The sequence below is a fragment of the Echeneis naucrates genome, chromosome 14 (genome assembly GCF_900963305.1).
Source record: "Echeneis naucrates chromosome 14, fEcheNa1.1, whole genome shotgun sequence".
Taxonomy (NCBI): Eukaryota; Metazoa; Chordata; class Actinopteri; order Carangiformes; family Echeneidae; genus Echeneis; species Echeneis naucrates.
Genome location: NC_042524.1, coordinates 9,610,843 through 9,637,360, shown reverse-complemented (window position 1 = coordinate 9,637,360; position 26,518 = coordinate 9,610,843). Strand labels below are relative to the sequence as shown.

The following is a 26,518-nucleotide window of genomic DNA, read 5'->3' as shown; positions in this document are numbered from 1 at the left end:
ATCCTCCTCTTTCTTTGTCCTTATTTTGTCTTCCTCTTGCTCCTGAACACACACACACACACACACACTTTCTGAGAGCAGATCAGAGAGACCAATACTAACCACTGTCAGCTTGTCACAGTTCAGTTTGAGCCAGAATGTAAATGCAGTACACTTCCTGCATCACAATAATTCTCTGGATGTGTGTGTGGGTGTGCTTGTGTATGTGTGTGTGAACAAGTGCTAGCCCTAGAAAATAACGGAGCCTGTGTTTTCTATCCACCCAGGTGTGTGTATAGAAGATTTTGGTTGGAAAGCCATACAGAAACATATTGAATGCCTGTCAATCCCACATTTATAAAAAGACCAGGACAAAAATGAACTGAACAGTGAAACTGGGTTTGAATACAAAGTTGCCACTACTGTGATAAAGGGGAAATGTATAAAAAAATATCCAAATAACCAAATATCGGTTTGTCATTGGACATTAAAACACTTTAGGTTCTAAAGACAAGATTATGGAGATTTCCCCACAATAATGACATGAATGTTGCCCTTTGTTTAACTATAGTAATCCATTTAAACTTTCCATCTAGTTCTTTTGTTTAGGGCTAAATTACAATTTGTTCATTGCTGATGGGCTATGGGCTATTATGCAAAGGTTATACTATTATACAAACCCACTTGAACTGTCCCACTTGTTCCAAGTTGAAAAATGCATTAGTGCGTCCCCTCAGTGCTGTTTTCAGATCACATTATCAGCTCTGTTCCACTTGTTTATTGAGAAAACCCGAATCAATGAAACTTCAGCCCGTTTTCATTGCTACTGGCCGCTTCTCGGGTCAAATTTTGTCATAAGAAAATGTTCAGGACATTTTTAACTTGAAAATCAAAATGGCTGCTCATAACAGTTCTAGTTGACTAATTGTGAAGTTCAAAAAGCACAAATTTTTCCTTTCCAAAGTTTTCATGTGATTGTTACTGCAGCTTAGACTGGCTATTATTAGAGGTGGCTCTGAATTAGTCATCAAATCAATTTCTGTAATTACAAAATGTAGCCATCATTCTCACAGTACACTCAAATCAAAGTGTCAAACCCCTTCAAAAGAGAGACCAGAATACAGGCAATGACAGCTTCTCTGTTGGAAAAGGACATGCCAAAATGATGAGTTTTGTTTTTCTAGGCAGAGAAAAAGTTTGGTGGTTGTCATTCATTCATTTTCTACCGCTTGCCCCTTTCTGGGTATCCTGAGATGGTCTCTACAAGACTATCTCAGGTCTTGTAGAGGTTTTCAAACACTGTCTTGAATGTTTACTTAGATTACCATTTATGTCATGTTATTTGCTGCTGAATAATACTAGATGTCATTTACTCTCTGTACTTTCAGCACTGTGTAGCTTGTCTGTATTTGAGACCACAGGGATACTGCCTGCCTGCCAGTCCACCCTGCTGGTAATATGCAAGCATTCACAAAGCATGACGAGAGCAGCTCCTGACATGGCAGACATGCAGGTAAACACGAAAGACAGACAGGCAGACAGCGTGGAACACGACAAATGAACTACTGTGAGGGAAAGACAGGCGGACAGAGGGTTAGGACAGTTACTGGTTCTCTTTTAGTCAGGTTAAAGGAAAGATGTGTGTTTTCTACATGCTAATATTTCTAGTGGGAAATAGAAAAGTGTTTCAGGTATCTGTAGGGTTCTGAAAATCTGATTTTACAGTGTTGTAAAACCCTTGTCTGCTGCCTTGAAAAAAAATCCATCCTTTTAAGTGTATGGATATATGATATCCAAGATATCCAGCTTAGGCTGTTTGGCATTTACTTTCACATACTCTACCATCCTACTGTGACCAATATAACTGTACTGTAATCTGAACAACACTGGGCTGCGGTAAGGTCTGGAAAACTCCAGGCAATGTTTTCAGTTATATTTAGTGTCACTTAAGTGTCAAATAGTATGACAAAATCAGTTTGTGTGGCCAGAGGGAGAAAAGAAGAACCAACTAAGACAAGCGATGGGCTGGCTAAAAACAGGGTGTCGGATGGAAAAACCAAGGAGTGAGAAAGAGGAAAGGAAAATATAACCTTCGGAGGACACTGCAAATGACAGACAAAGAGACGGCCGCAGATGGAAGAGAAAATAGGTTACAGGGGAGGATAAAGACGAATGGACAGTGGAAAATAAGAGAGAAAGATAAAAGAGGCAAAGGAAAGGGGTAGATACAAGGTGAGGGACACAACAAATCATTATAGCAGACAACCTCATCCTTCACTCTCTGCCACTCACACACACACACACACACACACACACACGCACATGCACGCACCAACTATCCTCTCTAATCTAACTCCCGTGGCAGTGTGAATAGATATGGCTGTTTAGTGCCAGCAGCTCAGCTCCTGGTACCTGATGGCAGCAGTCTGCTGAGTCAGGAGCACTGTGTGTGTGTGTGCGTGCGTGTATAGTGAGTATAGTGAGACAGTGAGTTAGAGAGAAGGTGAAAAAAGATTTTTGTGTGGCCATTCTCTGCAATGATGAGTACAACAGACACACACACAGCCACAGGAGCAGGCTCACAAGAGTTCACTATCATTACCATGCCAGCGAGATATCTCTGGCATTACCATGACAACAAGCTATCACTGTCATCAGTCTGACAGCTGCAGGCCATGACTACAAGAGCTAAGATGGTTCCTTAATGTTACCCTTGCCAAATACAGCTCTTCTTTATCAAACATTATTAACCATCAACTCCATAACTAGAGTTCACCATTATCACAATTACATCTGGGCAACCAACGTAAAACCAAAACTAAAAATCTTCTGTGCATCATTTGACTTCAACCATTGTTTGGAAGATCAAGTGAAAGCAATTGTTAGATCTTGCTTCATTCATCTGATAAATATGTTCAAGATAAAATCTGCTGATAATCTACAGAACATTGTTAATGTCTTAATGTCTTCCAGACTGCAGGTTGCACTGTTAATTATGAAAAACTTAATAGTGTCCTGATTTTTATCTCCTGCCTTTGCAGAAAAATAAAACACTAAACACTGTCATCAACAGTGTAATGTGGGAATGTCTGCTGTCTGTTCATTAACATAAATCTCTTAGCATATTGGAAAGGTTGGTTGGTGTCATTTGACTGGCAGCTTACCAGTCAAAGGTCTGAAAAGCAATCAATAAAGTGATTTCAAGCGAGGGACAGGGTGCAAGTGTCTTTGTTTTCTCTACCCTTAGACTTGACTGAAGCTGTCCTTTAAAAGTCAATGGGTTGATATATCAGTTGAGAGGGAGTCTGATCTCTCCACTCAGTACACAGAGAAGAGCAAGAACGGTGTGGCGGGCTGCAAACTTTATAAATCGATCTTTAAATGACCAAACTACGAAACTGACTGTGATGGTAGTAGACACAGAGGGCTGCTCAACACTAAACTGCATGACCTTGTTCTGTTGGCTGCTCTGATACTCTCAACTCTGGCATCCGTCTGACATGTCTGTCAGCTGCCCAGCAAAAGAGACACTCTGCATTGTGGTAGGATTTTGTAGCTGCATGAACTATGACCACGATGCCATCGTTTTTTCCCCTCTGACTATGGAAATCAAATGTTTTCACTCGGCCATAGACAAATTCTAATAACACAACAAACTCTTCACCTCTTTGTGCTGATAAAAGCACAGTCACAGTCAGCTGTTTAGGTTTAACTTCAGGTTTTCAGGTCATAACAACTCAATTACTATTTTTTGGGCACAGTAGCTTAAAGGATTTCACTTTTCATCTGTCATGTTAATGATAGTGAAGTCTTGGCCCTGTAATGACTTATAGGCATGTTGAGGTGCCATGGCAGTAATAGCAGCTTGTCTACTTCTAGACATTTGAAGATTTTAGTACAACCAAGTCTCAGCTAAATAAAATAAATGTTTCGGAGTGAAAAGAAAAAAAATCAGTGCATCTCTTTTAAAAAGCTTATTTAAAAAAACACCAGCTTTGCGTTGACTATTCTTGTCTCCTTACCCTTGTTGTTTAGTGGTGCCGCTCACTAAATATGATTCAAGATGAGTATTAAATACGAAGAAAGCACTCCACTTAACCTTCCACACCACTGAGATTACAAAGTCGATTTTGAGCAGACATCAAGCCAACACAGCAGCATCAAGTCAACCATCTAACTTCATCCCTTCTGATTACTGTCGTTTAGCAGCTGCATGAAATGCATCAAGGTCAGTAGTCCGTGCAGAGTGCATAGGAAATTGAGCTCCATTTATGTGGATGGTGTGTGTCACAATATCTGGCTGGGCTATTATTTCAGTCTTCTCTGCTGTGCAGGTGTCAAGTGTGTCCTACAGTGCAAAAATGATGACAGGCCATTTCTAAAACTGTCCACCCACTACACTCAGCCAACAATGGTTTGAATATAACTGTACTAAACTTATATACTCAAGCTTTTTGTTGGGGAGTTGGGGGGTTAGACGATGGGCAATGTGTGTGTTGGCAGCTGTGCCTATAAAGCTCGAGTGGATGAAAGGTTTTTTTTTTTTTTTTTTTTTACATTCGTGTTTGGAATTAGAAATAAATCCACAGATGTTTTCGCTCTTACCTCCAGCCATGTCCTCTTCTAGAAGTTGTATCTGCAGGTGGAAAATCTTCTCCTGGAGGTCACACAGGGTGTGTTTCATTTTCTCCCTCCGTGTCACCATGTAACACAGGTTACGCACCTAAAGCACAAGACATGACTCTTACCACTGAGGCACAAACTCCACATTCACACATTTTGTCTAGTTAAGAAGCTTTCTCTCAAACATCAATTAAACAAATAACAAAAATAAGTGGGACTGTGATGGTGAAAGAAATTTCCCTGCTGTGTTTTAGGATATGTAGTGTATGTGCTGTATCTTATTGGACAGTGGAGTCCAGTGCTGCCCACAGCTGAGCCTGCTGCTCTCCATACCTCATCTAACACTGTTTTCATCTAATTTTCCTAAATTTCATCTCCTTGTGGTTTTGAATCTCAAAATTCTATTTATCTTCCTCATGGAGTATAACAATATGGTTATTAGTTTGACAGCAGGCTATCATATCATATCACCAGAAACCAAAGTTGGGTGTAAAGGATGTCAAATTCAGTGGTCAAACTCATCAGCACAGCAGTATATATCATCAGGGTTTTGTGCATCCAGTAATCAGAGGTAAGAGTCAAGAAGGGATTTTCTCTTTTCTGCCAATAAAATGGATTGCAGAGTTGTTTTCCATTCAGACATACAGTGCAGCTGAGCCCTCCATTCCTACCATACTGCCATATGACAATCATATGGCTCTGTGTGTGGATAGGAAGTACAGAGCTGAGAGATGAAGGAATGCGTCAATGTGCAGGTTCAGTGTGGGACGTAAGGATTTTCAACAACACAGTAAATGTGTGTGTCTTTTGTTAATTGTCGTGTGGGTGCGCTGCTGTCTTGTTTGTGTGTTTTCTTTCTCTGCAGTGGAGGTGTGGCAGGTGTCACTAATCTGTCGAAGAGTGGGAGGCTATACGAAGGAGGACAATGCTGTGGTCTCTCTTTCATTCCTCCCCTCTCAGTGAGCCAGTGTGTGATCATGGTGAAGTTCAGGGTGTGAACTTAGCAGGCCCCCAGAGGCAGCGGTGCCTGCAGTGATTTAGTTGTCCCTTTGTTGGTACTTAGTCTACTCTTTGTGTTTATTCTAGTGGCTTTCAGCTTTACGCTTGCTTTAAGTTGTTTTTGTTTACCTTTTGAACAAATATTTGTCCTGAATTCATAATTAGTTTCCCCTGCTGTTATTCTGCCTGGGTTTTTCATTATTGTTTCTTCCCTCATCCCCTTAAACATCTTTCGGTCCATAACACTTTTTAATTGGTAACATAAAGGAAAACAAAGAGAAGCAAACAAGTACAATGCAGAAAGACATAAATGTATAGCTAGAGGGAGGGGGGAGAGACAGGCAGTGCAGAAGACCAGGTAAATAAGATTCAGAAGAAATACTAAGCTTCAGTGCAATCCCCTGACAGCTCCAGTTTCTGTTAACTGCTAACAAAATTCCTTTATCTACATATAAAATGATGAAAGAGAGTGAACGCACATGTTGGCTTAGAGTAAGACAGAAAACAATATGGTGGAAAATGGTAGTGTTGGTGAAAGAGTAAGGCATGACCAAACAGAGAGAGAGATACTGTAATATTAGAAGTAGAAGCACTGCTCTATCTCGTATCAAAACAAAGTTGTACAAAATAAGTATGACAGCAGTGGGGGGTAAAGCTTTTGACTATTTATAGTGATTCCAAAATGGCCACACATAAAGGTGGGGTGGGGTGTCAGAGGGGGCCAAGACATGATAATTGTTTGGATATGGGGACCCTGGAGCTCAGACAATTTCTACTGGAAGCCATTTACAGTGATACTAAACATGCCCAAAAAAGCCACATGACCTGATGCTCACTGCTTTTTATCATTAGTCAGGGAGAATAACCTGAGCTGATGCAATTAATCTTCTTTGTTGTGTTTTGTTCCAATGTATTGTTGATGCATTGTGAAGATGGATATATATGGATGTACTGCACATCCTTTCCAACACACTCTTGACAGCAAAGTAACCAGAGAGAGTGAAAAAGGAAAAGAAACTAATTGGGTTCAAGCCAGAGCACTTGAATCTCAAACTAATAAGCCAGAAACTGGATTTTTGCCAGCTGGATTTCTTTTATGATGGTAAATCAGGAATCATGTGTCTCTAACCACACGTGTGTATGTTTTGTGCGTGTTTGTGTGTCGGCAAGTGTGAGATAAAGAGAGCAGAGGCTGCATGAGTTTACATTGATGACAAGACAGTAACAGATCTGTTTCATCAGTTTACAGTAAATGTGTATCTTTGGGTGTGTTGGTAATGGGGTTTGGTAGAGGGGGGTCCTAAATACTGGCCATTTATTATCTGTTGGTCTTGATGGATTCGTCAGCCTGGCCTATATGACCCATTCCATCCATGTAAGAGTGCCGCAGATAAAAATAGCTGCTCAACTGGGACACAATGTGCAGAGCCTGGCTTTGATTAGGACACTGTGTGTCAGAGTGTGTGTGTGTGCGTGCGTGTAGCGTGCATGTAAGTTCTGTTAACAAAAACAACTACCTCTGTCTGGACACATGACACGGAACTGGAGAACAGGATGGGAGGTAAGAGGAAGGAAGGCAATGAGAAAGAAGTGGGATCAGGAGTGAAACAACAGGTTGGTTGAACCATGCTGTTTTTATTTACTTTCTCTTTATTTCTGGAACCCAGCCTTTATCTAAAAATTTTATCCATCTTTCCTGCCCTCCCATACAAACTCAGACAGCTGGGCAGCATTTTCTCCTTTTTTATTTCAGTGGAATGGAATTCAAATCAATGTAACAGAGATGAAACATCAACGCTAAATGTCATTTAGTGGAATTTTACTTTTCTAATTCACCAGATGTATGAGTTCAATAAAAATCTTCTACTTTTTCTTAAATTTCCACTTTCATCATATATTTATGTGACTTGTGGGTGCTGCACTCTTCCCAGTTTGTTTTTAATTTTTATTTTGACAGATGTATGATTGCAGCAATTTACAAGCTTCAAACAATAAAGGAACCAAATAACACATTCTTACTGTGTTGCTTTGCTGGAAACAAATTTGAGTCAATCTCAGGGCTAAGGTTGACTGGGATGTGAAAGGGTGTAATCACAGACTTACATTTACTCACTTTACAATTATTTAATCTCTACATTCATTACATGCACTGCTTGTAGAAAGTGATGCATCGTGCAGAAAATTTTGCAAAAGGTTTCAAAGGAGGATGAGCTGTGATGGAGTGACCTAAAGCGAATTTGTGTTTCTCTTGGCACAAACAGCTCCTGACCTTTTCTCACTCTATCTCCTCTGTCTGTCACAGCCTCCTGCCCTTTATCAGCTCTCTCCTTTGTCATTCTTTCCTCCACAGTCTAATCCTCCATTCTTCGATGCGTGCTGAAAACTCTTATCTCATCCACACATCTGTACCTCGGTCCGGCTTCTCATTCCTCTGTCTTTCCCTAACTTTGTCTGAGTGCATAAATTCATTCTGAGCAACAACTATCATCTCTGAATCAGCAAGCACAGCATGGCTCAATTTTTATCTGTCCCGTTTAGACACATTAACCCACAGACACAAATCCGAAAATGTGTGTTGGTTTTTGACAAAAAACATTTGAAAGCCTCAATTACATCCGGTATCTCGCTGATCAGTATCAGTATCAGTCAAACCAAAGCAAAACACCAGCTTTGCGTCACAATGAAGATTAGGTTTAATTTTGATTCTTATACAGTTTTCCACTTTATTTGCATGCTAAAATGTCACACTGATAATAACAAATGGAAGCACAACATTTCTGAACTCAACATTATCATTTATATAAAGTTAACCAAACAAATCAGTAAACCGATGAAGTATTAAATATATAAAACAGGTAACATAAAAAAAAAAACCTGTCAATCATTTATGTCTTAAGTTTTAGAACATTTATCAATCAGAATTTTTTTAAGTTTTTTGGAACATAAGTGTAAATTTAAATATACATTTAAGTAAAATAAATCCAACTTTATAAATAAATATATTAAACTGAAAAATATCAAATATCTAAAAAATAAATAATAGCAGTGCTGCAAACACACTAGCAACCAGCAACATTTGTGTTTGGTTTAATAAAACTGTATATGACACTTGACACAGAACATCTAAAGTGCATTCTAACTTTCTGCATTCTGCATGTGTAGCATGTTCCGTTGCGCCAATAAAACGGGCTGCCCGTGGATGTGCCTGACTTTAAATCGGTGCTGATATATTACAAAATGGCAAATATAGGTCAACCTCTAATAATATACATGTAGAAAGACACTCAGAGAACATACACCTCCACTATGACCAAATTCAGTAGCCTCTTCCCTTTCCCATCCTACATGAGGTTGGAGGCGAGTGTACTCCCACCAAACATCCCAACGTTTATTGGACTGCCGGATCAAGTCCATATTCGGTCGACGCCCAGTCGGTCCAGGATCAGATCTATACGTCAGACTACGACCTCATCTGGATGTCTACATGATTGTCAATAATTGAGCGCTGTGTGTTCGATTTTATCCTCTCTTACATTAAATTGAAACAGCCTATTTTGTTTAGTTTTTACACATGTGCACTTCCAATACAGTGTGTGTGTATGAGAAACGTCATTTCCATTATGCAGGCGTGTATATGTCACAAGGGGGGGTACAGGAGTGTGGGAATGAGTACCCAAATGCAGGAGCCTGAGAACCAGGTTGAAGGTGAAAAAGTAATCTTTTTAATTGACAAAAACAGGAACTGTGAACATGGATGGCTGTGACTATGACGCAGAAGATGACAAGGCTGAAAACGACAAGGATCTGACCAGGACAAAACAGAAAACAGGACTTAAATACACAGTCAACTTAACAAGACACAGGTGAACCACATAGGAGCATGGAACGCAATCAACAGGAGGTTGAAAAACCCGAAAGTAAACCAAACAGCAACAGAACAGAACCAAGACCAAGTAAATTCAAACCATGAAACTAAAACCAGACCGACTTAAACCATGACAGTATAAGAATAACTATGGACCTGAGACTGAGTGTTCAGAGAGACGTTTGAATTCATTTGTACTGTGTGTGAGTGTAACACATTTAATACAGATGAGTGAAGGTGAGAGCTGTGCGCGTTTCTTCGTCCCTCTCATCGCACTGTTGGGGGCGGGGGGAGTGCTGGTAAGGAGTTCAGCTCCTTAGCACCCTGATGGATGAGGCTGTTTCCCAGTCTGGTAGAGTTGGCCCATAGACTCCGGTACCTTCTCCCAGATGGAAGGAGACTGAACGGGGGTGAGATGGGTGAGTGAGGTCCGTGGGAATGACAACTTTCCGAGCGAGCTGGGTGCTGTACAGGTTTGTGAGGGAGGGGAGTGGGACATCGATGATCCTGCTGGCTGCATTCACTATCCACTGCAGGGTCTTCTTGTTGTTTGCAGTGCAACTGCTGATCAGACAGTGATGCAGCTCGTCAGGATGCTTTCTATGGTGCCCCAGTAGAAGGTGGTCATGATGGGGGCCGGTGCACTTGCTTTCCTCAGTTTGCAGAGGAAGTAGATTTAATTTGTGAAATAGAAAGATAAAAATGTATTTATGCAATTGGATTATGTAGGGGAACCGTGCGCCTGGTGTGAACCGGAGGGCTTGGAGAAACCCACGCCAACACAGAGACCGTCTGCTGGTCACCCTGGTCTTATGCTGAGGCCAGAGTGACCAGCAGTGGCCCCTGTGTGGCCATTACAGCACAACAAGAAACATGATGGCCCATAAACTGGCAGTACCACAGCTGTATAAGAAGGGCCAGAGTTTCTGGAACCAACCACAGCTCTTTGTGGTTGGAAAACTAGCACAGAGCTCTCTGATGTTGGCCTGGAGACTGAACGATGGCAGCCGTAACACTTGGCTGCTCGGAGAGGAGCAGTTTAAGCATGCTGCTGTACGTGGTCTTGAGGTCTTTGATAACAATCTTGCATATGAGCTTCAGAGTGTTTTTTCTGTGCATAAACCCTCCTCAGTCCTCAGATCATCTGGTGGACTAACTGTTGGGGCGAAGGAAGCCAGATCATGCTTGGTCCAGATTTCAGCAACTCTGCAACACTTTTGGAAAAGTTGAAGTGACAGAAGTATGACAAACAGCTGGAGCTGCTGTTTGTCCTCCTCAGCCTGGACGGACTCTTCAGGGCTGGAGGTGGAAGGATCAGAGGTCTCCATCAGGTGTGTGGAGCTCAGCTCGGGTGCAGCAGTCTCTGGACTTGGGGTCTTTTCCCTCACATGAATGCTCAGAACCCCTTTGTGGGGAAAAAGGTGATCTGATGGGACTCTCGGTTGCCTTGTCTCCAAACCGGGGTCAGGCCTCGTGATGCAGTGTCCTCCATAGTTATTCAGATCCGGTTCTTGGACTTACTTCTTCAACACAGAGGCTTGGTCTGGTTTGTGGTGAAGTTTAATAACTTTCATCGTGAAGAGCCTTTTACTTACTTACCTCAGAGATCCAAAAGTAATACGTCATCTCTGACGACATGCTGCAAATACCATTTGGTCATGTGCATATGTGCACACGCACTCCAGCTCAACATTTTCATTGGTTTTAAATTTACCAAATATAATATTAACTTGGTCAATATTTTATATAGCCTAATTTTGTACATATAAATTATATTCAAATTTGGTCCATTGAAGACGTCAAGAGGACGTCCACACAGACAGTTTTTCAACCGTATTTCAACCTTGTATAGACGTTCTGTGGACGTCAAAAAAAGATGGCATAAAAACTTTCATTGCTTGCTCAGTGCGATATTGCTCTGTGCATCACTGAAATATTTTATACTGCAATATAAGTACCGATATTGAATTATCACCCAGTCTTGCTTGAGAAACATACATTGATGATAATAATAACAGCAACAACAACAATAATAATAATAATTACAAGTAAAGATGATAAAATGCAAGAAACCAGGAGGCAGCAGGAAGAGTCCTCTTTTTCTCCCTCAATCCATCTATCTGCCAGTTATGGCTCTGGTTCATCCATCCTCTTGACTCCCTTAATCCCTTGACAATTGAACTCACCTCCCTTCTTTCTCATTCAGCCATGACACAACATGCTGGAGATAATCAGCATTACAAGTGCATTAACTGTGCTGAGCAAAGCCAGCACCTCTCATAACACACTGTCTATATCGCTCATCTCATCTCTCTATCTCGCCAACCTTCACACTGTGAGGCTCTCTTGTCCTCCCTCTCTCCGTTAGTGGGTATTATCCCCCCTGCTACACACACACACACACACACACACACACCATATCTCTCCTGCTGTGACATTTAATGTACACAGACACTTATATTATCATACACAGCCCAAATCTGCACATGTGCATTCACAAATAGTTGCTGACTATTGCTCTCTCTCCCACACACACAGACACACACGCATGCAAAGGGCATGGTGCCCTCCTGCCAAACACCTGTTGATGTAATTAGTGGTTGATGACAGCCAAGGCTCTGCTGACCACTTTGTCTGTGTGTGTGTGTGTGTGTGTGTCGGTGTGTACCCTAAGTCACAGTGATACATAGAGGGATAAACTCTGTACTTTTCCATTCAAATATTGCATGAATTTTAAGCCTATTTTCCAAAAGGTCAGCAACACCAATGAGCCAGTGAAACTCTTATCTGCTGACCCTTTGATGGGCAAACAAAAATAAAAATGTTTGATATTTGAGTGTTTTAAGTCACTGATGTATCAAGAACATGTATCTTTTATATACAAGTTTTTTTCTGAGAGGTGTGTGTGTGTGGTGCTGTGTTTGTGTGTCTGTAACTGTCTGAAAATGGATTTCATGGCATTGATTTAAGTGACACGTAGTAAATTGCTGTGAAGACATACCAACAGAGAGTGCGAGAGGGAGGGAGAGCTAAAGAGATAGACAGTTAAGATGGTGAGACAAAAAAACATTGATTGGTACAAAGATGATAGCTTGTTTTTCATTTCACCAGTGAGTTATACTTCACAGTCATGGAGGAAAGGAGTTGAAAGAAGCAAATAAAGGAGATAACAGCCTCGTTCTTTCTTCACTTCTCCAACTAACTTCCAGCTCAGATCTATATTGACTTGACCCTCTCAGCTCCCAGTGTATTGACTATAGACCTGTGCTGTTTACTAATGAGCTCCATCGACTGTCCATTGGCCCTGAAATATACAGATGCAGCTGTGAGGAGGCAGCCTGCTAAAGATCAGGATTATTGATCTTTAATTGGCCGAATATAACCTCAAACCCAGTATGGAGAGCCTGGGTTAATTACTAACAAGACAATCCCAACTGGTATAATTAAAGTGGTATGTACACTTAAATACAGACAGCTCGTTACAGAAAAGGTCCTGTCATGAGTCCAGACAGCCCAGACAGGCAACTGACTCTTTACTGTGCTGCCCATACAAGTTTCATGTATCTTTTACGCTGCTGGGATTATGGGGCTGATTCATATCAGAGTATTCATCTCTTCGGCCATAATTGTTTTATTTATTATAAAGTAAACAGTATAGACAATGCTGTGAATGATTTGTTGATATTCAGATCAAAGGACATGTAGACATGCAACATTAGGTGTTTAAGAGCCACCAATTTCTCTTAGTTGTTGGTGGACACCAAAAATGGAGCAAAGGGAGAGTGAACATTGGATTTGGCTTGTCAATGGCCAAATTGGGACAACAGAAAATTAATACCGATGTTTCTAAGTCTGCTTCTACTGCCCCTCAGTAATTTTTGGTTGAAAATAAAAATGCATTTCCATCAAACCAAAACCAGTCCAAGAAATTTTTGACTGAGAGAATATTTCCCCCCCAAAAAGAATATAAGGATGTGGTGTATCCTCTGAAAGAAATAAAACAACACAGCAACATGCGCCGCCAAAGCAAGAGGCCTGTGCAACACTTCATAAATCCTTTTCATGTTCCTACAGGGACGGTTAGATAACCCCCACACTTAGAATCCTCATCTGTCACAACATTACCAATTTATGAGTGAAAATAAAAAGATGTCTAACATGATTTATTGAGGTGGTTGGACAAACAAGTATGAGATGAGTATTCTATGCAGCTGGACGAAGACATGCCAAGTTACTAGTCCAGTAATGATGCCATATGACACAAACATTGGGACTACAGTATAAATATGCCTCAGCAGATTATTGATAATGTGATAGAAAGTGAGAGCCAGTTAGAGAAGACAGACGCAAACGTGGGCTTGGTTTGACTCATCTGTGTGTCAAGGCGGTGGTATTTTAAAAAATTAAGTTTCCTATTTGCTTTGCCACTTCAAAGCTAAAGGGAATAATATTTCTCTATTTTCATTAAACTTTCAGGGAAATGACTGGAATAACCATGAAGTTAATTTCCCATCCTGGAATAGCTTTTGCAATAAATAGATAAATAAACCAATAAATAACAAAAATATATGATTATACATAAAACTAAAATACAATCTTTCAGCATCCACAATATGGCCAACCTGAAGGAATTAGTTCTGCACTCCTGTCTTTTTTAGAGTAACACGACAACCTCCCTCATGTCTATAAAGTAAACATTAAGCTCCAGTCTGCAGCCAGCCTCGATAAAGACTGGAAATAGGGGAAACTTGTATCCTGGCTCTAGAAAAACAAGAATAAATCGACCTACCAACTCATTTATTACACTTTTTGTCTTTTTTTTTTTTTCGTTTCAGAAAACAACCTGTGGTTTCATACATGCTCATGTGGTGTGAAGTGAATTTCTGAAATGTTAACCTATTCTTTTATTATATTATATTTCTATTATTATATAGAGATCAGCTGTCAGTTAATATCTACCCAGAAAAGGCTTACTGGCTTTTATGAGGCTGATATTAGACAGCTATCAGACAGCTGCAGCTGATTCCCAACACAGCGTAAAACCACAACACAGTAACTTGGTTCTCAAATTGCTGCTCTGGCTTCTTGCGTGTCAAAAGATTAGGTTTTAAATACTATTCTTTATTTGTGAAGCACAAAATGGTTCAGGGCCAAAATACATCTCCGACCGGCTCCTGCATTTCAAAACCTCCAGACCTGAAAGCACTGTTTAGTTTGGTGAATTACATTGACTGGATTAATATGAAATGACGTGTTCTCTCACTGAAAGCTTAAAATGTCTGTCCACCACCACTTTTTATCAAAGCTAAGGTCCATGATTACTGTAATTCTTAATTTCATTGTAATTTCATGCTAATCCTCATTTCAGTATGTTCTCTCCTGCCATATAGAGTATAAGGCTCATTAAATAATTTTTGTATTTGAAAGGCGCCAAATAAACTTACATTGATTTGCCAAAGTCTCTTTAAGTCCATGAAGCATAAACGGACGATAAAATGCTGCAGACTGAAATAATAGCTGCCATGACCGCAGATGTTGGCAGGAGAAAAACAAATATAAGTGCTGTGGATGTCAAAGACCTTAAAATGTTATCAGCTACCTGGAGGATAAAGTAGCTTGGTGTGAATTTGTTACCTTCCCCCTGTAGTGCCCTTCGGAGGACCCTAAAACAGCAGGTGACTTCATTTCATGTGCTGAAGCTGCCGGCGCAATAACACAATTCGCAGTGGAGACCAGTGGTGCATTATCTTGATTCTTTAACTACTGGTCACAACCCAAAATGGATAAGCATGTAAACTGACTGGGCAACCACAAGATAATACAAGCAATATCTGGATTCAACAAGCTTGAACGTAAGGGTGATATTAAATTTCTATCTTACGTCCTGTTTATTTATTTATTTATTTGACTGACTCTCTATGACTTTTGTGTTTTTGCAGCATATCAGAAAGAAATTTAGTTATTACTCAGCCATTCTTGCGTTTATTTCAGTCCTGGCTGTCCTGCTGGAAATATAAAACACAACACTTATTGCTACAGAGTTAGACTTGGTTACAAAAAATATTAAATTAAATGTGATTCACCATAATAATAGCACCTGTGTTCAATGCTGGAGAAGAGGAAGCAGAAGAAAATTTGCTTATTAGACACAGATTACATGGTACAGTGAGGCTCGGGATAGTCCCAAATGAACAAATTTTTTTTTTTTTTAGTTTTCCAGATGATAATAAAAAATGGCCAAGTTAAAAACCACATTTGCATGTAACCAGTAACCACTTTGGGGTTTTTGTGCACCTTAGTCTTCTGTAATGTAATCTGCAGGCTCTGAGTGTCAGAGCAGTTTTTGATTGCTGTTGCGTTAATGTTCAGTATACTATCTGTCCAGAGCTAGTATGTCAGCTTTGGAACCACATTTGGATGGTCTCATCTATTTTACAGCACTAAAAACTGCTGGAATTACAATCGCTGTCGACCTGGAAAACTGAAAATGTATATCTGTCACTGAAAACAACAGATTTACAGTCACTTGTGACATTTACTATCAGCCTGGATAACTATTTTGATGCTTCTTCTTAAATTCTGAGTAGAAACCTGAAATAGGTTATGGATGTGTTACTTATGATTGCATGGTTCCCCCAGCACCAGCAAGACTACATATTTCTGAACCTGGAGCTGAAGGTGAGAATGAATTTGGATCTTGACTTGATAAAAGTTTAAAGGTAGAAGACAGATAGCTCATGAATAGAATATGCATCGATATACTGTGGGCAAACACATGTCAACCAGAAACCAGGTAGACATTCAGAGAGACAGGCAGACAATGAAACCATAAAAAACTGAGAGCAGAGAGAGAAGACAATGACATGATGTGGCTTGTTCTTTGAGATCTTCAGAAAGAATGTTACCAAATTACAAGACAGAGAGATGAAGGAAAAAGGTTGGAGGGAATTTAAACAGATAAAAGGAAACAAGGACAGAAGGAAAGGCTTAAGGAGGACAGGCCTGGTAAGAAAGAGAAAAGGACAGAAGGTGCTAACAGGAAAGAGAGAAGGAAGGAAAGGGGAGAAAGTGGGTCAGACAAGCAGACATTGGAGGCTGCTGCAGCTGGATTCTGCAGACTGAAGCTCAGTGAAATCCTACCTGATGTACAGCACACCCACCCACCACAAACACACATGTACACACATGCATGCACTAACGCACGCATGAACACTACACACACGCGCGCATTACAATCAAGCACACACTCCGAAGTTTCACCTCCAAACCCTTCGACAAACACATATATAAACTACATGATTTATTAGCTCCTTCTAGTCAGTCTTTGACATCGTAGCCACTCCCACCTGGGATCCATGGCAACATCATTCTCCAATAAGAGCTCAGATGTTCAGCTTTTGGCTGTTTGTGTGTGTGTGTGTGTGTGTGTGTGTTTCCTTCAGATGTATCTAAATAGACCTATGGGTCCTAGTCTGTGTTTTTCATATAAATTTCCTTCCCGTTGCATAATGGAAAATGGAAACCGCCCCTTCACAGTTTTTTTTTTTTCTTGTGCATGTTCGTATTTAGACACATATAAGATTACACGCGCGCACACACACACACACACACACACACACTGATGTACCTGCTGAAGGAATACAGGGAAGTAGTCTGGCTTTCTGCCAAAGTAATAAACTCCAAATAAACCTTGTGACACTAACACTCCCCACCCACTCCCCCAGCTCTCCTTCCATTCCCCTACAATCAGATACTCCTCTTTCCTTTCCATGTGCATGACTCTTCTCACATCCAGCTTCCTTTTTACCCTTAAATCCACACCCCCCCCCCAACCACCTTGGATATGCTCCTTCATCCAGCTCTCTACTATCCATGTACATCCTTTCTGTTTTCTTTCACCTCTCCATTCCTCCTGTCCTCTCCAACAGCTCCTCTGTCTTTCCCCTGCCTTTTATCTCCCACCTTCCTCCCTTTCTACATTTTCCTCATGCACTGTCCATGTAGTGATAAAGAGGAGAGAAACTGAGGAGGGAAAACAGAAAACAACAAACAGGAAGACAGCACGCACACATAGACATACAGGCATACTTTAATTAAAATGTGAGAAAAGCAGTGTACACTCCATCACCATGTCTAATAGCAAATATTTAAAGATCAAATCTCAGTTATGAAAAACCTTATTACTTGAGGTTTTATTGGACAAACTGTTTCATGTCAGCAAACAAAACAGGATTTGGGGGGTGGGGAGGGGATTAAATTGTCTCCAAAATCTTTTTTGACAATGTATCCAGACAGCATGGATCGGCTGTCTTGCAGCATGCATAAGCCCTGAAAGGATTAAAGAAGAGACTGGTCTGAGCTTTGGAAATGTCTAATCCTTTGTGCCACAGCTCCTTAAGGAATCCCCAGTAATGTACAACATGGCTATAGTCTTCTATCGGCAGCCAACAGCACTCTGCTTACAATACTAAATAATGTTGAGCTAAATTTGCCATAAACACATTAGGGTAGGCATGTGCCCTGGGTGGGATTTTTATAGTCAACACAGAGTCTGTCACATATACCTGATGCTTTACCTCTGGGTGGCTTTGTTGGTCAGTCGGTGCACGTGTTATCAACAGCCTCATTTATAAACGTGGCGTAAGCACAAAACGGGGCCTGAAACTTAGTGAGAAGAGGTCTCTTTGCATCCTCACCTTTTTTCAAGGGGGGAACTCAAAGAGGAAGTGATTCAGACTAGAATTACTCTCAGCAGCAGGAGAAAGGCTTCATGCAGCAAGGAGTAAAGCCTAATTGGCCTTGTTTTATTGCCTGGCCAGCCAGGGGTAAGTGTTGGTCTGAAGAATTTGTTTGCAGATGCTACAGGGTGCTCAGCAGGGAAACTTTATTCCATAATGGTTTGAGGGTGGCTGGGACAAAATTATAGCATCAGGGAACCTTGGTGAAATTGTGTTCACAGCTCTATGGTGAAACTCGGTTAGGGAAGTGATGGATTTTGGGCACTAACAGGGTGGGCCAGCTCACTATAATCTTCCAATTAGTTTCAATTTATTGTACTCTGGATTTACAGACTGAGGACAAGCTTCCTGCTGAAAGAGAGCAGCTCAGGCTGGCCAGGGTGGACATGTTGGCAGCTTCTTTGGTCAACTGTGTTAATAAAAACAACTTAAGCGTTTCATCATATTAAAGCTCTTGTTTTAGTTTCAATATATTTTCCTTCTTTTAGCATCCCATGACTTCTCACCTGAGATAAAGTTAACTTTCAGTTGATGAACTCCTTTGGTGCTCTTTTATCATGTTACCAGATATTTCAAATAGATTCAAATAGATAGATTATCCAAGCAAAAGAATCTTTATGAGATGACCTGATGGGAGAATTTGGAACGAAGGCTCCCCTTGACAAACTGATTATTTTAATTGAACAGATAATGATCCAAGGAAGTTTTGCTTTGTACTGAATATAAAGTTATACCGGAGTGTGATGTTGAAAATGTGTCTTCAGGTACATAAACCAATAATCGATTGTGTTTATCCATTCTGGATGGGGTACATCGTATACAGGTTGCCGATCTATTACAGGATCGACATATTAAGACAAAAACCTTTCACACACATTCATAATTCCAGTGACAATTTACGCTCATCAATGTGAGTCTAAAACTGGTGTTAGACCTCCGAGAAGAAGCCAGAGGTCCCAGAGGGAACCCAGAGAGGCTCAGGGATAAAATACAAACTCCACACAATAAGAGTATTGTGCTTAAATGTGCATTTAATTTAGAACAAAGGCTAAGGATAGCAACTTCTCAAAATTGAAATTGAATATTTTTTTTTTTATGCTCACAGTTTTTTTTTTAAAGATCTTGTAATATTACCCCCTCAGGGCCAGAGAGAAAATAAAATGAGACTCAAACTGCCGATCAGACAACAGTAGAAAATTGTGAATTATTCCAGGTTTTGTAAGTGACTGTCATGAGAGAATTACTGAACCAAATTTAAAGCAGGCTGGCTGCCGCAAGTTTGGTAAGTGCTTAATGAGTTGTAAAAATGCTGCAGCAATTTTGTAGAGAAGGTGTTAACAAAAAAGGCCATGGCATCAGACTGTACCATGGAGTAAGGCAACGACAACCTTTTTTTTTTTTTTTTTTTTTTTACACTTCAGTTACTTCTACAAAGACTGTCTGGAAGGCAAAAAGGTCATTGCTTTCTTTCATCTACATTAAAAAACAGAAACAAGGACACAGAAAACATGCGAACGTTCAAAACTAGGCCACTGGAAACCACAAATGTCTCTATGCTTTTGTACTGCATAAAACAAAAGACAACTGAAACTGAAAATCTGCTCTGCTGCACACACTGTGATTACAATCTGTCATCTTCAGCGAACTCAAGTCACACCCAATGAAAACTGCTCCCAATATAAAAACTGTAAACCATCTTACAGATGCCTGTTGTTGCAGCCATAAAACAACTGTCTCCACTAGAGAGAGACTGTTTACATGGCAGATCATAAAACTGCTCGCAAAACTCCTAAAATGTACTTTAAGCAGCCACGATAACATCCCTGAACTGTGTTGCCTCGGTATTAAAGTTATTTAATCTTTCAACTGGACACTATCCAGTTGACTCTAATGATAAAAAGTCATGTCGCAGATTATTATCTTACTTTGCACCAAATTTGAATGAGTAACACAAACAGACTCAGAACAAATTAAGTATTGGACTCCCCTGAGGAAGAAAACAAATACACACAAAAAACACACACCAAACTTAAATCGATTTGTCTGAAAGGTGACATTTTGAGACTTCCACTTCCTTCGGTGGACATTTTGTTTTGCTTGACAGTAAATCAGTATACTCATCACTAAACCTGACTGGGCGCCTGCTGAGAGAATCTACAGCAGCCACATCGAAACATCTGCAAAATCCCCCCTCTGTTTCTCTGCTCTGTGGTTAACACCTCGATTGGTTTTCACCATGAAGTGAACTTCAAAATTATCTTGACATTATCCGATACCATGCTTGTGTTTCTTTTGCTTTTGTTGGAATAACGAACATGACACTACACATTTCACTGATGCACTGGAGATATTGTTGCTCCTACTCTTTAGGTTTACTTTTTCTGGCAGCAGCTGACTGTTTTTATGAAAACAGTCTGAAATGTTGCATGAGGAACCTCTGGCCAGTAAAACTGCAGAGCTGATTTCTTTGTGCCAAACTGATGTGAAAATTAAGTTTGAGTAGATTATATTAGGCTGTATTACTAAATTAAAGCAGGTGTTGGTTCGTCATTAATACTGTATTATATTTATTTATATTTATTATATTGTCCACAAAGGCTTGCAGTATATTTTTTGAAATTTAGTCCTAGAAGCAAACCACCAGGACTTATGTACTTTGTGATGTCAAAGCAAAGCCCTGTCCACCCTGACTCATTTTCAAACCTTGCGGGATTTGACTCCTCTGAGGGTTTACCTGAAATTGTCTCTCTCTCTAATCTATCACTCAGATTGGGTGATACTCTACCAGCCAATTAAACAAGGGCCTCAGGGCCTCGTTTTTGATTGGCACCTAAAGAGACACCTAAAAGAAAAGATATAAAGCTACATTGTACTGGTTTTTGTTGTTAAAAACACCAATATAATCTTCTCATTGACCACAAAAGCACTTCAAACTAATATGGGGATTTTAAAAAAGGAAAATAATTCATATTGCTTTAAAATAGGAATATAGCATTTTAAAACTAAAGGTATTCATTGGCCCACTGGTTAAAACTCACAGTTTCACTGAGGGTCTTTAGTCTGTAAATTTCGAACAAAGGCTGTAACTGTTGCACATATAGGATAAAACAAAAGTTCAACAAAGCAGTGCTTGAGTTGACTGCTCTGAGGATGTTATTAAATTGGGCCTTGGAGGGTGGTGCTTGCCATTGAGGTCTCTGAAGTGAGATTTTTCAGTTGAGCTGTAGCAGTGTGCTGGCTGGTACCATCTGAGAGACCCTGACGTAAAATATTAAAATCTTGGGTCAACTGAGGGGCCCTACTATCGCTCTCATTACTTATTAACGCAGCCTTATCTGTGTGTAATGCAGGTAGTGAGCCTGTAGTGGAGTGTGTGAGTGTACTGTGAGAGACAAGATGGAGATGCCTGACATGAGCAAATATTCACTGGTACATTAATGTGTGTGCCACAAAGGTACATAACATTCATGAGAGCACAACCAGAGACAGAGTCAGGTGTTCGTGTGAACCACACAAATATACCTGCATGTAAACACAGCAGCCGTGTTTACATTGTATAATAATTGTATAATAATACATTTTTTCGCAGTAACTGTGTTTAGTTTATGGATGGATTTATTTTTAGGCCTATGCACGCTGTTGTGATTGATTTGAATTGTGTATTAAAGTCGTGTGCAATCTTAAGAAAATGTGTGAATATGTGCATTCAATTTCACGAGTACACATGTTTACAAAGGGATTAGCGTGTTTTCATATCAGTGACTTTATCATATGGTGTGTGTGAGATATCTGTGTGGAGGGATGTGCATGAACTGCATTCCTTTCTACATCTGTAAGGGCCCGTATGTCCAGTGCCGGGTGGTGTACGTCTGCAAGTGTGTCTTTGTGCATGTGTGTGCTGTCACAGTACTCTTATTGCCTTATCAAAATGATGTGCATTTAAGGTTTTACTTTGTGTGAATTATTTATTCCTGTAGTAGGCTTGACACCTGCACTGGCCAAGACTCTGAAAACACATCACACACCCATATATGTATAAAGGCATGCACACGTGCCCCCCACACACACACACACACACACACACACACAGAGTGCAACAACACACTGCCGTGCAGAATTATACAGCCAGAGCAGCTATAAATATTTATACCTCTCCCGCCTCATATTTATTTCATCCAACAGAACTCATATCAGACGGGCACTGGGATGGTGAGGATATCCAGAGAGAGACAGAGGCAGAGAGGAGGAGGAGTTAGAGAGAAAAATAGAGAGATGAAGGAGAAAAAGAGAGTATGTGAGACAAGAATATCGAAGTTATTTTATCAGGAAAAAAAGATGCAATTGAATTGTGTGATGGCCACCCTGTGGCACCCACAATAAGTATCCCCCAAGTCACATTGCCTGCATCCCATAGTCATAATGCACATATGTTTGTCTTGTTTATTTACTTTGTTCTCTTTATGTTGCCTTCTAGTTTGGGGTGTGGCACAGGCGATAGAGGAGCCAGTTGGTCCAGCTGTCCTGAATCTGGGGGATAATTAGTTAGAAGAGACCAACTGTGGCTGTTCCTGGGGAGATTGAGAGTTCTTCATCATTTGATTTAATTACTGTTCAATGTGTCTATTGAGTTTTGTATATTTTGCACTCTTACGTAGAGTATATTTTCTATTACTTATTTTTTCAAGCCTAGCCCTAATCTATGTGTTGTTTAGTAGTTGTTCCTGTCTATCCCCTGTTGTCTCTATTTCATTAGCTGGTACAAAAACCCCTGGGCATAAGCAGCTAGGTTTAGTAGTAGTAGTGTATGAAACTAAAAGGGAAAGGAAAGAATGAAAAGAGAAAAACTGTGACTAAAACTCTCTATCTAAGGCAGAATGTTGTCATGACAAAGATGTTATAAAAAAAACAAAAAACAAAAAAACAGTTAAGGGATGACAAAAAATGTTTGAGGCAGAGTGATAGGAGGTGAGTAGTCAGTTGAAATCACTTTTTAAATGCGTTTTAAATGTTTTTACTATTGAGCAGTCTTTATGGCAGCCATTGAGGGGCACACTTGAAGGTGGCTTACTACGTCATTTAGTTGGGATAAAAGGCTGTGTGGCATGGCCTTTTGCTCTTGTTGGAAAAGACTGGCTGCTGGGTTGCAGCAGCCAGGCGGAAAATGTCAGTGAAATCGCTAAAAATAAAGGTAGAAAAGAGGACGGTTTCAGTCCACAGAAGCTCTGTTTCCCAGAGTTCAAGAAAAAGTGCTGAACATGTACCTGATACATATTCCAGCAAATGCATTAAGGGAGGACGTGAGTAATAGTATAATGTAAAAGGTCACCCTTCAAATTGTGGACCTAACAATTACCTACAAAGGAAATACAAACTCCTTTCAAAACCCAACTGTAATTTTTCTACCTTTCACCAACCAGAGGTTCTAAATTTGCATCTCGTAGCTCATCAAACCAATGAGGAGTAGGTGGAAGGACTGCAGCCTTATTCTGTGTAAAGAATCATAAGCTTACAGGAGAGAGAAGTCCTGAATCAGCACTTACATTAAAAATCGATGGTTCTACATTGAGAAAAAGTGCAGGCAAAACAGTCTGGGCCAGTGGTTTAAGGAGTGGAAGATAAGACTCCTCCACAGGTTAAAGATGAGGAAGGACACAGCTAAATCAATAGGGACAGCCAGAGGCATCCCTGTGGTCTGCCAAAAGTGACTTGACGAGAGCAACTGACCACAGTCTTGAAGTCTCAAGGAGGTGTACCTGCTGAGTGACAAGCCAGCACCTGAAATGAGGACTGCACTCACATTACACTGTCAGACTCACAAGGAACTATTGCACACACACAAAAACTAGTCATGCCCTACAACATCTGCAACTGTGATTTGGGTGTGTTATGCTAGTATTGTCTAATGCAGCCTATAGCAGAGATACATAAGTCTGTTCAGCTCATTTCTTTCCAACTGTCCACCCCCAGAGGTTTTTCCCTTTCAGACTTGTAAACGCAAACAACTCTGACTCCAGTGACTTCACTTGTGGACATTTATCAAACTCCCTCTGGAGCCACAAGAGGTTTTGTGCAATATTTTCCACCCTCCCCCAAGAAATCAGTGTCTGTAAAGAGACACTGATTTGTATGTTCCACTTTATGATCTCTGCTGCTGCACGTTAAAAAGCCTTTGGAAGACAGTTCAGGACAAGAGACTGAACGAATATCAAAAAGATCAGCTGTGTAAAAGCTATAAAAGCATTGGCTGGGACATGCTTGACAGATAATATTACATTTCATATACTCAAAGTCTTGCCTGCATATTTCTGAATTACGCCGGACAAGGATGATCATCCGTCAACTTTGAAAATCTGAAACTTTCTCCAATCTTTTGTTAAGACTTAACATGTGAGTTGTTTTTGTGAATCTCTTAGCTATTTTCACTAGTTAAAATAATAGTTATCCACCAATAGAGCCAAAATACACATACTTTCATTGAAGTTGGCATAATTAAGTGTTTCTGATTTCTCTTTTTGCCCTGGAAGACAGCTCAGTGACCTTGTGGCATCGCTGGAGCCAGAGAAGCAGCTCTCTGTAAGCTTCTAGGCCTTAGGGCTGTGTTACACAGTCAAGCTAAGAAGCATTTTAAAGAGCAGTGGAGGCTATCTGAAGGTGTAAAGCATCTTTTGAGCCTTTACCTAATGCATATGGATTCAGCCAGATTCCTCAGCAGTTTGCAGGATGTACAGGAGCATTTACACATTTACATGGGATGTTAGGATTGAAGATTTTTGCTTATTACTTCTGACTGTATTTGTGAACTTTTTCACACTTGCCTGTGCAATGAAACGTCCTGTCCCATATCTCATATCATATTTTCTCAGTTGTCTGACCTTTTTGGAGTAAGTGGTCATTGCCTTTGATTTTTTTCCCTTTAATTGTGCATCCTATTCCCAAGTTACTTTATCTGGCAGTTATTAATTATTTATTTATATTATAACTCTTTTTTAATAGTTTTGACTTGATTTACTGTAGCTCTATCCAATATGCTGTTGTGCCTTCAAATTGTATTTAGCCTGAATGGTCCCATGTAGCTCATGAAATTTAGTTTTTGTTCCTAAAGAAATATGAGAATGGTATGTGGTATACGTGCAGGGCTAAGATTGTTTCATAACTTGAGAGCACATTATTTTGATTAAAAACACAATATTTCCTGGTCATGAATTTGAACGAATTAAAAAAATTTCTATATTTTTACATGCAGGTTTTTTTTTTTTATTTAATCAGCAGTGATATATTATCCAGAGCTACGTGATAAATTTCAGCATTAATTTCAAAAGGTCCAGGTATGCAAAGGGAAACTTTACTAAAATATAGGAAATTGGTTTTAGAGTAAATTAAGATGCATTTTACCCGACAAGGATGCAATTTATTCATCAAATAAGTGAATGTAATAATCGACCTCAGCAATAATTCTTGACCTTGGTGGGTGGAGAAGCTTTCATCTAATGAGACAATAGTAAGTAAGAAAAACTACAGTCATAGACACAACTCACACCTGTAATCGCACACACACAAAAACACAAAGTAGTCATCATATTGTTCACCCTAATTTGTTTGATTTACAAAATGAAATGAACCTCACAATATCAAAAACACTACTAAATCCCTCTGGATTGGTACAGGTAGTACACAGCTGGGCTCCTCTGAATGAGCTCAGACAAATGCAGTGATGTGTTTGTGTTTGATCATTCCTCAAAACCTATACGTCCAAATCCCATTAATTGAGTTTTTTGAAGTCTGGGAAGTCTCTCTGGAGAATCCATCAGCAAGCATGAACACAGGCCAAAATTCTGCTAGTAGGTAGCTCGTAAAAAACTACAGCAAGAACCAGACTGCTTCCCTCATGAGTCTACGTTACCCTGCTGGTCACTTTGGGAGTAGGCCAACCATGATCTCCTGAATGTAGAAATGAGACCTGGGTGGCTGGTAAAACACTTATAGTTGCTGTAAAGTCTTGAGATATAACAGCAACCGTCGCTGGTGGACAGAAAAGGCACAGTTCTTGGATCTTTCTTAGTACCTTGAAGCATCCTGGAAACAGACAGCAGCCAAAGAAGAAGGGATTGTGTGTAGTGAGCCAGTATTAGGTTTGGAGCAGAGCTGTGTGTGGGGAGCCAGTTTGATACTGATCCAAGAGGGTGGGTCTGTCTGCTGCATGACTTCGCCTGTCTGGCCCGCAGCAAGACCCCCCCCCCCCCCACACACACACACACACTCTCTCAGCTATGTGTTTATAACTGTGTAGGTGTAAGAGGTTATGTATGTAAGTGGT

At 40.2% G+C, this 26,518-nt stretch overlaps 1 protein-coding gene across 2 annotated transcripts in view; it reads right to left on the bottom strand.

Moving 5' to 3' along the window:
* The window catches only part of jade2 (jade family PHD finger 2), a 157,321-nt gene that overhangs the window by 18,804 nt on the left and 111,999 nt on the right, over positions 1 to 26,518 (bottom strand). For both annotated transcript variants that reach the window (XM_029519684.1, XM_029519683.1), the window contains exon 11: positions 4,585 to 4,702. In XM_029519684.1, coding sequence (XP_029375544.1) covers positions 4,585 to 4,702 — 118 coding nt within the window. The remainder of the gene's footprint in view (positions 1 to 4,584; positions 4,703 to 26,518) is intronic.